This window comes from Eucyclogobius newberryi, unplaced genomic scaffold, assembly GCF_026437365.1.
Source record: "Eucyclogobius newberryi isolate DKJ021-1_F unplaced genomic scaffold, fEucNew1.0.hap1 SCAF_9, whole genome shotgun sequence".
In the NCBI taxonomy this organism is placed as follows: Eukaryota; Metazoa; Chordata; class Actinopteri; order Gobiiformes; family Gobiidae; genus Eucyclogobius; species Eucyclogobius newberryi.
In genome coordinates, this window is record NW_027316532.1 from 22292326 (window position 1) to 22304489 (window position 12164).

The 12164-nt window shown below is 38.6% G+C and overlaps 1 protein-coding gene across 1 annotated transcript in view; it reads left to right on the top strand.

Moving 5' to 3' along the window:
• Positions 1 to 6261: 6261 nt before the first annotated feature.
• pde4ba (phosphodiesterase 4B, cAMP-specific a) overlaps positions 6262 to 12164 on the top strand; it is a 266818-nt gene continuing 260915 nt past the window's right edge. Inside the window, exon 1 of the mRNA XM_072439007.1 lies at positions 6262 to 6318. Coding sequence (XP_072295108.1) covers positions 6277 to 6318 — 42 coding nt within the window. The 5' untranslated portion in view covers positions 6262 to 6276. The remainder of the gene's footprint in view (positions 6319 to 12164) is intronic.

Consider the following 12164-nt stretch of genomic DNA (forward strand, 5'->3'; position numbering starts at 1 on the left):
AGGTGAAAACGGAGCCTCCAAACATCATCTAGAAGCGTTTTGTGTAGAAAGTTTGTGATTAGTGCCCAAAACTGCACGCGTCTGTTAATAACACCAATAATAGACATTTATTAGACATTTTTCTGGATATGACGACAATAATAACAATAGTAATAATTCAACATTTCAGAAAATAGAGGTTGAAGTTTGACATTGATAGTTATTACTCGTTACGACATTACAGTTTTTTATTCGCCTAATTAAAATTAATGGGATAGAGTGTTAAGTATAAGTACCGGCTTTAGAAATGAATTATATGTCAATTGAAGCAGCAGATATATCAAGGTTTCTCTATAATCAACAGTTCAGCATTAACTGAATAGAAGGCATTATAGGATTATTCTTTGTGTCACCTTTGTGTGGGAGGACTTATTCTAATAGGGAAATTGCTTTGACTGACTGGAGCAATTTTCCATCGAGAGTCCTTAAGGGTTGTTTAAAGTAGTAGTAATAACCTCTGCTTCAAGGAAACATCCCTCTGTTCTCCCATTCTATTCTATTTTTCAGGCCTTGTAGCGTGAACAGCGTCTTGATTTACGCTTGTTTTATGAATCCTGTTCACAAGGTCATCTTTCTCCAATTTGTTTTCTGTAAGATTGTTATATGGATTGAAAATTTAGAGTTGGGAAGGGGTGTTTTTTGCGTAACATTTTCATTCAACAAATCAAAAGTTCTTAAGACAAATGAAAAGACAACAAACAGGTTCAGTTCTGTTTTAGTTCTTGATAAAGACCTGGTTTAGTCATGTGTTACTCCTGGTTTTGTCCCTGGTTTAGTCCTGGTTTAGTCCTTGTTTAGTCCCTGGTTTAAGTCATGTGTTAGTCCTGGTTTTGTCCCTGGTTTAGTCCTGGTTTTGTCCCTGGTTTAGTCATGTGTTAGTCCTGGTTTTAATCCAGTTTTAGTTCTTGATGAAGACCTGGTTTAGTCATGGTTTAGTCCTGGTTTTGTCCCTGGTTTAGTTATGCGTTAGTCTTGGTTTTGTCCCTGGTTTTGTCCCCGGTTTAGTCATGCATTAGTCCTGGTTTTAACCCTGGTTTAAGTCATGTTTTAGTCCTGGTTTAATTCTTGATGAAGACCTGGTTTAGTCATGCTTTAGTCCTGGTTTTAACCCTGGTTTAGTCATGTATTAGTCCTGGTTTAGTCTTGCTTTAGTCCAGTTTTAATTCAGTTTTAATTCTCTATGAAGACCTGTTTTTGTCACCTTTTAGTCCTGATTTTAACCCTGGTTTAGTTTTGCTTTAGTCCTGTTTTAATTATTGATGAAGACCTGGTTTAGTCATGTTTTAGTCCTCGTTTAGTCTTGCTTTAGTCCAGTTTCAATTCAGTTTTAATTCTCTATGAAGACCTGTTTTAGTCATGTTTTAGTCCTGGTTTAGTTTTGCTTTAGTCCTGTTTTAATTCTTGATGAAGACCTGGTTTAGTCATGCGTTAGTCCTGGTTTTAACCCTGGTTTAGTAATGTTTTAGTCCTTGTTTAGTCTTGCTTTAGTCCAGTTTTAATTCTTGATGAAGACCTGGTAAAGTCCTGGTTTAGTCCTGTGTTAGTCCTGGTTTTAACCCTGGTTTAGTCATGTGTTACTCCTGGTTTTGTCCCTGGTTTAGTCCTGGTTTAGTCCTTGTTTAGTCCCTGGTTTAAGTCATGTGTTAGTCCTGGTTTTGTCCCTGGTTTAGTCCTGGTTTTGTCCCTGGTTTAGTCATGTGTTAGTCCTGGTTTTAGTCCAGTTTTAGTTCTTGATGAAGACCTGGTTTAGTCATGGTTTAGTCCTGGTTTTGTCCCTGGTTTAGTTAAGCGTTAGTCCTGGTTTTGTCCCTGGTTTAGTTATGCGTTAGTCTTGGTTTTGTCCCTGGTTTTGTCCCCGGTTTAGTCATGCATTAGTCCTGGTTTTAACCCTGGTTTAAGTCATGTTTTAGTCCTGGTTTAATTCTTGATGAAGACCTGGTTTAGTCATGCTTTAGTCCTGGTTTTAACCCTGGTTTAGTCATGTATTAGTCCTGGTTTAGTCTTGCTTTAGTCCAGTTTTAATTCAGTTTTAATTCTCTATGAAGACCTGTTTTTGTCACCTTTTAGTCCTGATTTTAACCCTGGTTTAGTTTTGCTTTAGTCCTGTTTTAATTATTGATGAAGACCTCGTTTAGTCTTGCTTTAGTCCAGTTTCAATTCAGTTTTAATTCTCTATGAAGACCTGTTTTAGTCATGTTTTAGTCCTGGTTTAGTTTTGCTTTAGTCCTGTTTTAATTCTTGATGAAGACCTGGTTTAGTCATGCGTTAGTCCTGGTTTTAACCCTGGTTTAGTAATGTTTTAGTCCTTGTTTAGTCTTGCTTTAGTCCAGTTTTAATTCTTGATGAAGACCTGGTAAAGTCCTGGTTTAGTCCTGTGTTAGTCCTGGTTTTAACCCTGGTTTAGTCATGTGTTACTCCTGGTTTTGTCCCTGGTTTAGTTCTGGTTTAGTCCTTGTTTAGTCCCTGGTTTAAGTCATGTGTTAGTCCTGGTTTTGTCCCTGGTTTAGTCCTGGTTTTGTCCCTGGTTTAGTCATGTGTTAGTCCTGGTTTTAGTCCAGTTTTAGTTCTTGATGAAGACCTGGTTTAGTCATGGTTTAGTCCTGGTTTTGTCCCTGGTTTAGTTAAGCGTTAGTCCTGGTTTTGTCCCTGGTTTAGTTATGCGTTAGTCTTGGTTTTGTCCCTGGTTTTGTCCCCGGTTTAGTCATGCATTAGTCCTGGTTTTAACCCTGGTTTAAGTCATGTTTTAGTCCTGGTTTAATTCTTGATGAAGACCTGGTTTAGTCATGCTTTAGTCCTGGTTTTAACCCTGGTTTAGTCATGTATTAGTCCTGGTTTAGTCTTGCTTTAGTCCAGTTTTAATTCAGTTTTAATTCTCTATGAAGACCTGTTTTTGTCACCTTTTAGTCCTGATTTTAACCCTGGTTTAGTTTTGCTTTAGTCCTGTTTTAATTATTGATGAAGACCTGGTTTAGTCATGTTTTAGTCCTCGTTTAGTCTTGCTTTAGTCCAGTTTCAATTCAGTTTTAATTCTCTATGAAGACCTGTTTTAGTCATGTTTTAGTCCTGGTTTAGTTTTGCTTTAGTCCTGTTTTAATTCTTGATGAAGACCTGGTTTAGTCATGCGTTAGTCCTGGTTTTAACCCTGGTTTAGTAATGTTTTAGTCCTTGTTTAGTCTTGCTTTAGTCCAGTTTTAATTCTTGATGAAGACCTGGTAAAGTCCTGGTTTAGTCCTGTGTTAGTCCTGGTTTTAACCCTGGTTTAGTCATATTTTAGTCCTGGTTTAATCTTGCTTTAGTCCAGTTTTAATTCTTGATGAAGACCTGGTAAAGTCCTGGTTTAGTCCTGTGTTAGTCCTGGTTTTAACCCTGGTTTAGTCATATTTTAGTCCTGGTTTAATCTTGCTTTAGTCCAGTTTTAATTCTTGATGAAGACCTGGTTTAGTCCTGGTTTAGTCATGCGTTAGTCCTGGTTTTAACCCTGGTTTAGTCATGTTTTAGTCCTGGTTTAGTCTTGCTTTAGTCCAGTTTTAATTCTTGATGAAGACCTGGTTTAACCCTGGTTTAGTCCTGGTTTAGTCCTGTGTTAGGCCTGGTTTTAACCCTGGTTTAGTCTGGCTTGTCAGTTGAACAGAAATGTGCTAAAACGTGTCTTTGAATGCAGTCGTTGAGGTTTAAGAATGGGACTAAAATATCACACACAAACATGAAGAAAATACTATTTGCTGATAGTCACAATACCAACGTTCGCACTGATACAGTATATTGTCTATTCCTGCTCCACGTCGTTGCAGTGCTAATGCCAGATTTCCCTCTTTTGTGGTTCTATTTAGTCGAGTTCAGTCTTTTTTCCCCGTGACCTCCCTGATGCCCCGCCCCGCAAGCACAAGTCAATGTGCATCCATCAGTATTGAAGGAACAGGACGTCCCAGATCGCACCAGGGACACAGTCACTCACCGCAGTAATGACAGTGACAATCATTACAGTCACTTTGCCGTTGCTCTGCAGTGACTACTGACAGGAATGGATACGTTCTTTTCTATGGCGATGTCGATTTCGCTTATCGATCCAGCTTCTTAACAATCCTCTTATTTCTAATTAGCCTATAATTGTTTAGGGAGGAGACGTTAGATTCTGATGGACGGCTAAATATATCGAACCGGTTCTTGATTCCCGCAATACTTCAAGAAGATAGAAGTTTTTGGTTTTGATCCTCAGCTACTGACAGGCGAAAACTTGCCCCAACTAACTTTCGTGGACACAACGTTACAGCTAAGCGTCCTCGTCCACAGCCACTCTCCGTACGAACAAGCCTTTATCCTAAAATGTACCTCCTGGACAGAAGGAAATGGGGCTAACGTTGAGTCTGCAAGTATGCTAATACCGTTTATTAGCATAGCCACACAATGTACGTGGGCGTTTAATGTGTAAACTAGCATTAGCCAGCTGCTAACTGAAGCTAATTGCACACTGTACCGTCTGGAGTGATTTCATCAAGTCCACTGGTCCTTCTGATGGTGGTAATCCATCTCTGGTGATGAACTGGATCTTTGAGGAGATTATAGAAGAATAATCCTTTCTTCTGAGACTTGTAGTTGGTACTGTACACAAGCAGATCGTACTGCTTTCCATCCTCAAGATGACGATAGCAACCAGTTTGTCATGTCACTTCGGGTCCATGAATAGTTAAAGGTGCAATATGGACTTTTCTAGGAGAATGGACATTTTTATTGCAAAAGGAAAACGTCTTCCTTGACCTAGCGCTAGCTTAAGGGAGCTAGAGAAGTGCCATATTGGTGAACAATGTTCCTGCTGCTATAAACACGCACAGAACTTTAAGCCCTCTAGTCTTTTAAAAGCATAATAGCGGTTCAGAGCTTTATGGGACAATGTTTCAGACATCTGAAGTAAAGGAGACGCCGGCTCAGGCTGTGCCTAATGGTTTTCCACTGCATCCACAGGACGCACAGACTCAACTCGTTTACAGGTGCTCACATGCTGGACATTTACTCATTACACAGCTCTGATTTCACGTGTGTTCTGACCCTTATTTAGCTGACAGAATGTGCTCTTTGAAGCTACAATTATACCAAATTGCTACATGACGAGCGAAAATGAAAAGCAAATGGCGTTGACAAAGACGAGTTTGTCCAAAGTGCCCAGAGGATGAAAGTTGGTCATTTCCACTCTGTTGAGCCGGATCCGGGCCGCTGCATGACGTGCACATGAATGACAGAGTTCTAATAAACCCATGCACTTTACTGAAGGCCAGAGGTACATTACTGGATAAAATTCCCAACACAAATCTGTTAACCCTTCTACAGGATTCATATTATATCAATTCATATGACCTAAATAGCCTATATTATCTTTTGAACAATACAATAAATTACCTTACTATATCAAAGTCAAAGTGATCAACATCGGCCTCAAAAATTCAGATGATTAATATCCGTGATAAGCCTAAAAAATGCATCGGAATCGGAACATTCCTGTTGTATAATGTTATAGCGTTAAATCTCAAGCAATTTAGTACTGATTAAAATGTACAACTAATAATGTTTCTCTTATAATTTACAAACTCAAGCCATTTTATGTTGAATCAGCTTGAAAACTATGTCATATAATATTTATACAAACTTATTCAAGCCATCTGTTGCATCTGGGCCAAGCTGTTTACAACTGTTTATAGAACTTTATATTGTTTCTTTTTACTCTGTTTTTATGGGCTCTAAAAGGCTTTCTTTCAGATGACTTTGTAGCTTTCTATCAGGGGCCCTTAAGTCGGCAGTCGCTCTGTGATGATCTATCTCTAATGTCTCTCAGTGGAGCCGTACAGCAAATGCACTTGACTTTATCTGTCCCGCGATAGAGACGTCAAAAACACTGGCAGAAGGCCGGCTCTATATCGCTCCTGCAGTCGTGCCTCTGCCTTTGGTCTACACCATCATTCACGTTTTCACCAGCTGCTGCCTTTGTGAAGTGAATTTAGGCACAGTCGCACACGTCATCTCATTTGTGCTTGGGTATAGTTGAAAATAAGACACTACCGAAGTTCTATTTGACCATAACCAAGTGTGACTGAGGATGGAATGAATAAAATAACTAATTATGCTTGATGTTTGTCGTAAATCTCTCTCTGCACTCTTTGTTACGTTGCTCAGAGTTGTTATTTGGTGTGTGTTTTTCAGGAGTGCATGTGAAAGTGTGGAGTTGGACAGCGAGGGAGGAGCTCCAACATGAGGAAGAGCAGGAGTGTCCTCACTGTGTCTCCCAACAATGTAAGTTATGACATTATGCACAGCTCTTTCTAATATACTCTATAATTATCATGTCTGCATTTTAACATTATAGAGCGAGCTATTTTTCCAAAACTAACACTGCTAATATAGTTCAAAAGAAGAAGTTTTCTCTTGTGTCTGACCTCTGCAGGATGGAGATAATATTTATATAAAGGTGTTTTGCCTTTGTCCAGACTTAGTGTCCTCTGCAAACAGTGCGGACAATCGCTCAAACTGCTGGTGCATTATCTTTTCTTCTGGCCAACTTTATCCTCTTTCTAAAAGTTTCATTGGTTCATATGTATTTATATATATCATTGCATTTACCAATTGCTTCTATTGTCAGGGTTATATTCTATTAAATAATCCCCTGAGGGTGCTCTAAATCCATTTGTAGAATTAGAGAAATTAGAGAAATACAAAGATAGAAACAAGCATGGAGGCGCTCACGGCAGTTTGAGATCACACTTACACGTGTAAAAGAGTCAACAAAGCCAGGTGAAAGTGCACGTTTATTAGTTTTGCAGCCGTCACTTTGTTTTACGTTGAGCCGTCACTGTTGAGTTATGTTTACTTCTGCCCCAGTGGTTATCGCTGTTGTGATGTTGTCACACGCTCTGAGGAGATGAGAGGACCGACAGAAACCTTCAGGCGCTAAATGAGCCTTAAAGCTGCGTTCTTAAGGTGTGGGCTCAGTATTCAATCAAAAAAAACAACCATTGGATTTCTAAGACTATTCAAGGCTGTGCTCCTGTACGCTCCTTCTGCAGAGAGCTGAACGCGTTCATGTGACATTTATCCTGTGGCGGCTGGTGGTGCAGATTATAGTAAGGGCTATTTGACATGACCGTGTTTTTGTTTTTTTTAAATGTCCAAAATTGAATATTTAACATTGACTGAATGGATACAAATTTTAAATACACATTTACAACTGAATTAATTAAGTAAACACACTTTATTTAGACTTTTGTTAATGATAATACAATGACTTAGAGGCAGATAACATTTGAGAGAAAATACTTATGACATAAAATTACATTTTACACTTTATAAAATATCAGATTGTAAAGAGCAAAACAAACGCGTCAGTGATACTGTAACTTATACTGCAGAGTAATAATTACTACATGAAGAGGAAATAAAAACACAAACTATTGTTTGTGTCTGTTTCATAAAACAGCTTCTAAGTGGCATTAGTTACTCTGAACTACATGTGTAACATTTTTATATTTAATCATCACAGACATTAATGCTTTATGGAAAGTTGTTCTTAAATACATGTCATTTATAGCATTCTTTCATGGGTTTTCTAATAACAAAAGCATATTTTTTATGAATAGAAGTTAAGCAATACTTAATGCTTAGCTTTAGCCTTATGCAAGTAATAAAGTTTAAAAAAAACACTCCTCTTTAGTGTGTTTGTTGTCAAGGTAACAGAGTTTGACTGATTACATGTCCCGGCTCGGATTGATATGAAATCAGCCGATTTCACTTCAACACGAATAAAGCCAGCAAACAGTCGAGGAGCTCATTCTGAGTCGTTTTGGACGTACCTTTTGTCACAGACGTCTGTAGATGCAGTTTTAAGACGTAAACACGGAAAACATGGCGTGTGCCCCTGCGCCCTTAATGGACCAGCCGCTGCTGCATTTATCCTTTGTTTGTCCCTCGAGTGGTGACTGACTGACTGAGCAAGCTAGCAAGCTTTGAGTTATGCTGCTCCCATAGCTTGGAACAGTTTGCAAACTCTGCTGGAACTTTGTGAGCTGGTTCCTCTGATGGGTTTTGGCTTTATTGCAGATAACATTGCCTTCAATCGTAACTTTGATGTAATGTTACAAAGCTTTTATTCCAGCGTAATAAAATGTCTCAACACTTTTATTTCACATTCCTATTTTTATATATTTTTGCATAATCAAAATATTTTCTATCCAGCATAAGTAAAGCTACATTCATATTACAGATATTACAGAAACATTTGATGCTCTGTACATCCATCTTCAGTCATAGTATAGACCAGATTATAATAGTGGTGACTCATAGATTCCTGTAACACTCTGGATGTCCTTCCCTCTATGTAACTGTACGACATGTCTCCATAATGTGTGTGCTCAGGGCTACAGAGGTGGGCTGCTGTTATTGGATTGATGCTCAACTGAAAGGATTAGCCTGAGCTGCTGATGCTTAACTGGGATTAGATGAGCCTGGTGTGTTTGTTAATTATCAGTCCTTCATAAAGCTGACGTATGGATTTAAATAGGAGTAGGCTTAGGAATCATCAGGTCCCTCATGATTCAACATGATCGATGATGCTCAGGTTTGTGATAGATGCAATAATTGATAGCACATTTTGGTAATACTATACAGATTGTTTTGTAGACTTTATTAGACAGGACAGTGCAGAGCAAAATGGGGATGAGACTGTGGAGCGGCCACAAAAGAAGAGGCGCCTTTGGGATAAGCAAGATGTAAAAAAGATGTAAAGAAGTAATTTCTTTCTCCACAAAAGTAACATCCTTCACTACTCTTTAAAAAACTTTCACCTTGTTTTCTCCAGTGGCTTTTAGATGAAGACGCACAGCCAATTGTGAACCAGAATTTGAGTGTCTCCTGTGTTCATACAGTCTTTTGTTCAGTGGTTGTTTGTTTGTAATTCTCATTGCAGCCGTTACATGCTTAATTTGACATGTGCGCAAATGTCAAGAACAATCTTGCAAAGATTTTGTCCTCCATCTTTACATTTGTTACGGGTGTGAAAGGATTCGTTTGCACATAGAAACTTGTCGTGGACATTTGACAGAGAACACTTTCATCTCCATTTGGACTAAAACTGACAGAAATAATCAGTGCTACAAATAGTTGAGACAAACTGTAAAATACACACGGCTGGTGCAGTACATGCAGTGTTTTTAGCACTCAAACATTGTTTAAATATAGATATTTTCTTCATCAATAATTTAGTTTAAAGCAAGTAAGAAGAGCGCTCCTCCTCTGTGTCCCTCTTGGTTCTGTGAATTGATTAGTCGACTACAAGATGTCACTTCGTGGCGCGGGCAAAAGCTCTCATGATTCAAACATGTAACAGAGATCACAGTAATTAAACTGTGTATTTATCAGTAATAGACAAATTAAACTCTCAATTAAGTCCCAGATCTCAAGATAACTCACTACATGCCTTCTCCTTTATGCTGTAGTGAAGATGAATCCTTTAAAATACCCCCAAAATAATAAATCAACTAATAAAAATGTTTGTCGACCAAGACACTATTGACCCTTTAATTGATTAAAGCTCACGAGACCCAAACCCGAGTCTCTTAACACTCAGAAAGGACAAAAATATTACTGTGCTCAAGCCTCCCGGAAGAAACACTCCAAAACACCTTTTGGCCTTTTGCAGAACTGAACTGCACCACCCACTCTGGTTTCTTTACTATTTACATTGCCTGAGCAGCCAATCCCTCCCACATTCTGTTCAAAGGAAGAAGGGTAAGGGCATCAAAAAAACTCTCTTAGAACGATCAAACCACAGCCGCCAATTTGTATCACATCTTTTCTGAATATCCTCAAAATATACAACTTCTTTTACCTCAGATTGAGTTCAGAGTTTTGTGTTTTGCCTGTTGATTCCACTCCATTTCTCAATACGCTATAACTCAACTTTTTTCATGTTTGTTTAGACTCAAACGGACGGTCTGTTTCTATGATTGGTTAATCTGCTTGTCAATCACGTCCATTTGAAATCAGGGAGACAGGATATTATTCTAGCCCAAGACATCTTTCGTAAAGTATTGCTAAAACATGTGGTCTTGGCTCGCCAGGCCCTTATTCACACACACCACCAGGACTCTACTACAACTAATACTACTACTATGTACAACCTCTCTCCCATCCAATTTTAATGATGTAATACAATAGATACAAACACATTTATCAGTTCTGGAGGCTCAAATGTGTCAGGTCCTGCAGGAGGGAGAGTTTGCCCTTAGATTCTGTCTCTGAGCTGAAGAAAAACAGATCAAGTGGGTACGATAAACTGACTTCCTTTCATTTGACGTTTGCAAGTACTAAGCTGTATCACTGCGATCCATCCGCTTTATGGGGTTTTGGGTTCATGGGCTTTTGTCGCCGTCTCTCTTGTCTATTGCTGTGGTTCCTTTTATCAAAAATCAAACAGATAAACGTAGTGTGACATTTATGGGCCGATAGCGTTGGCGCAAGGGAGAATTCCTTTAGCCGTAGCCGTTGTAGCTTATCATGGTTTGCACTGGGTATGTTTGCGCTGAAGGAGATATTGGATAAATATAACTATAAAGTTTCACTATATTCGTGCGTATTCCTGACGTGTCTGGTGTGTTTGATCAGAGGAAGATTATCTGTGTAACTGCCGTGTCTGAGAGTTTGCCCTTCATCTTCTTTCATTCTAGTACATTACTGTTCCATTAGTATATGACCAATTTCATGAAATCAAACTTTCTGAATGCAAAGGTAAAAGCTCTATGCATTTAGCTGTTCTTTTCTGAAGTACATATTAAAATGAAATGACTTAAATGACCGTATTTTCCGGTCTAGTATAAGTCGTACTAGCCAAAAAATGCATAATAGAAAAGAAAAAACATATATAAATCGCACGGAGTATAAGTCGCATTTTCGGGGGGAAATTTATTTGATAAAATCCAAGACCAAGAACAGACATTTCATCTTGAAATGCAGTTTAAAATAATAACAGATGAGAGAACATGGTGAATAGGTGTACGTATGCTAACGCTAACACCTTCAGCTACATGACGCACAGAAGTGTCTGGTATGTTAACGTAACATATTAACAGTTATTCAGATAACTATAGCATAAAGAACATGCTAACAAGTTTACCAAAGCATCAGTTTTACCCCAAATCACTAAATCCATTGAATTCTACTTCCTCTGTTTCACTTCTAAACAACTCCACAAACTCCAGAGGAAGAGGAAGTGCAGATTCTTCTTCTGCGTCGCTTAGAGCCTAGAGTGCCCTCTTGTGGTCGTCAGTGTGAAAATAACTAATACATAAGTCGCTCTGGAGTATAAGTTGCACACCGGCCAAAACTATAAAAAAAAAAAAGGTGCGACTTATAGTCCAGAAAATATGGTATAACCAAAACAGACATGATTATTACTTTTTATTTCTTATTCTTCGGAATAATCACAATTAATTCCTTTTGACATCCCTATAAAAACATTACATTAAATACAATGCTTTAAAAAGTAACATTATGATTGTAAAAACTAATAATAAGAAAAAACAATCTGTTTCTGATTTATTTTTGAGTGGGAACATTCAGTCAAATATCTCGGATGGAAGAAACATGGGCAGCAATACAAACTGTAAGCCAGGTTGCGTGCCCGTATATTCTACTTGGAATGTTCCACAGTATGGCATTCAACTCATCTGCATTTATTGTCTCACGGGTGTTTGAAATACTAAAAATACCTTGAAAACCATGTTGTCTTACTGCAAGCAGGCTCGTCTTTCCACAGAGCTGACCTATAACGTAAAGATATACACCAATCTGCAGAGCCTTCCAAAAGTTACAAGGTGAAAAGTATCAGTATTGATCTTATTCTGAACACTATCTCTGTCGCTGTTGTGATGGCGACGCTTTCATGGCTTCTCACCTGGCAGTGCACCTATTTGGATTTTCCCATTTGTTTCTTGTTCTCGCGCTCACCTCCGGTCCCTGAGTTGTAATTCTGGTTTCCTTGGTAACTGTCTCTATCCCCAAGCGCATTAGAGGAGACGAAGTGTACGTCCTCTTTGTCTCTAAGCTTTCTGTGTCTGATTTTCTGCCTCCTGAGGCTTCCGCCGCTCCAG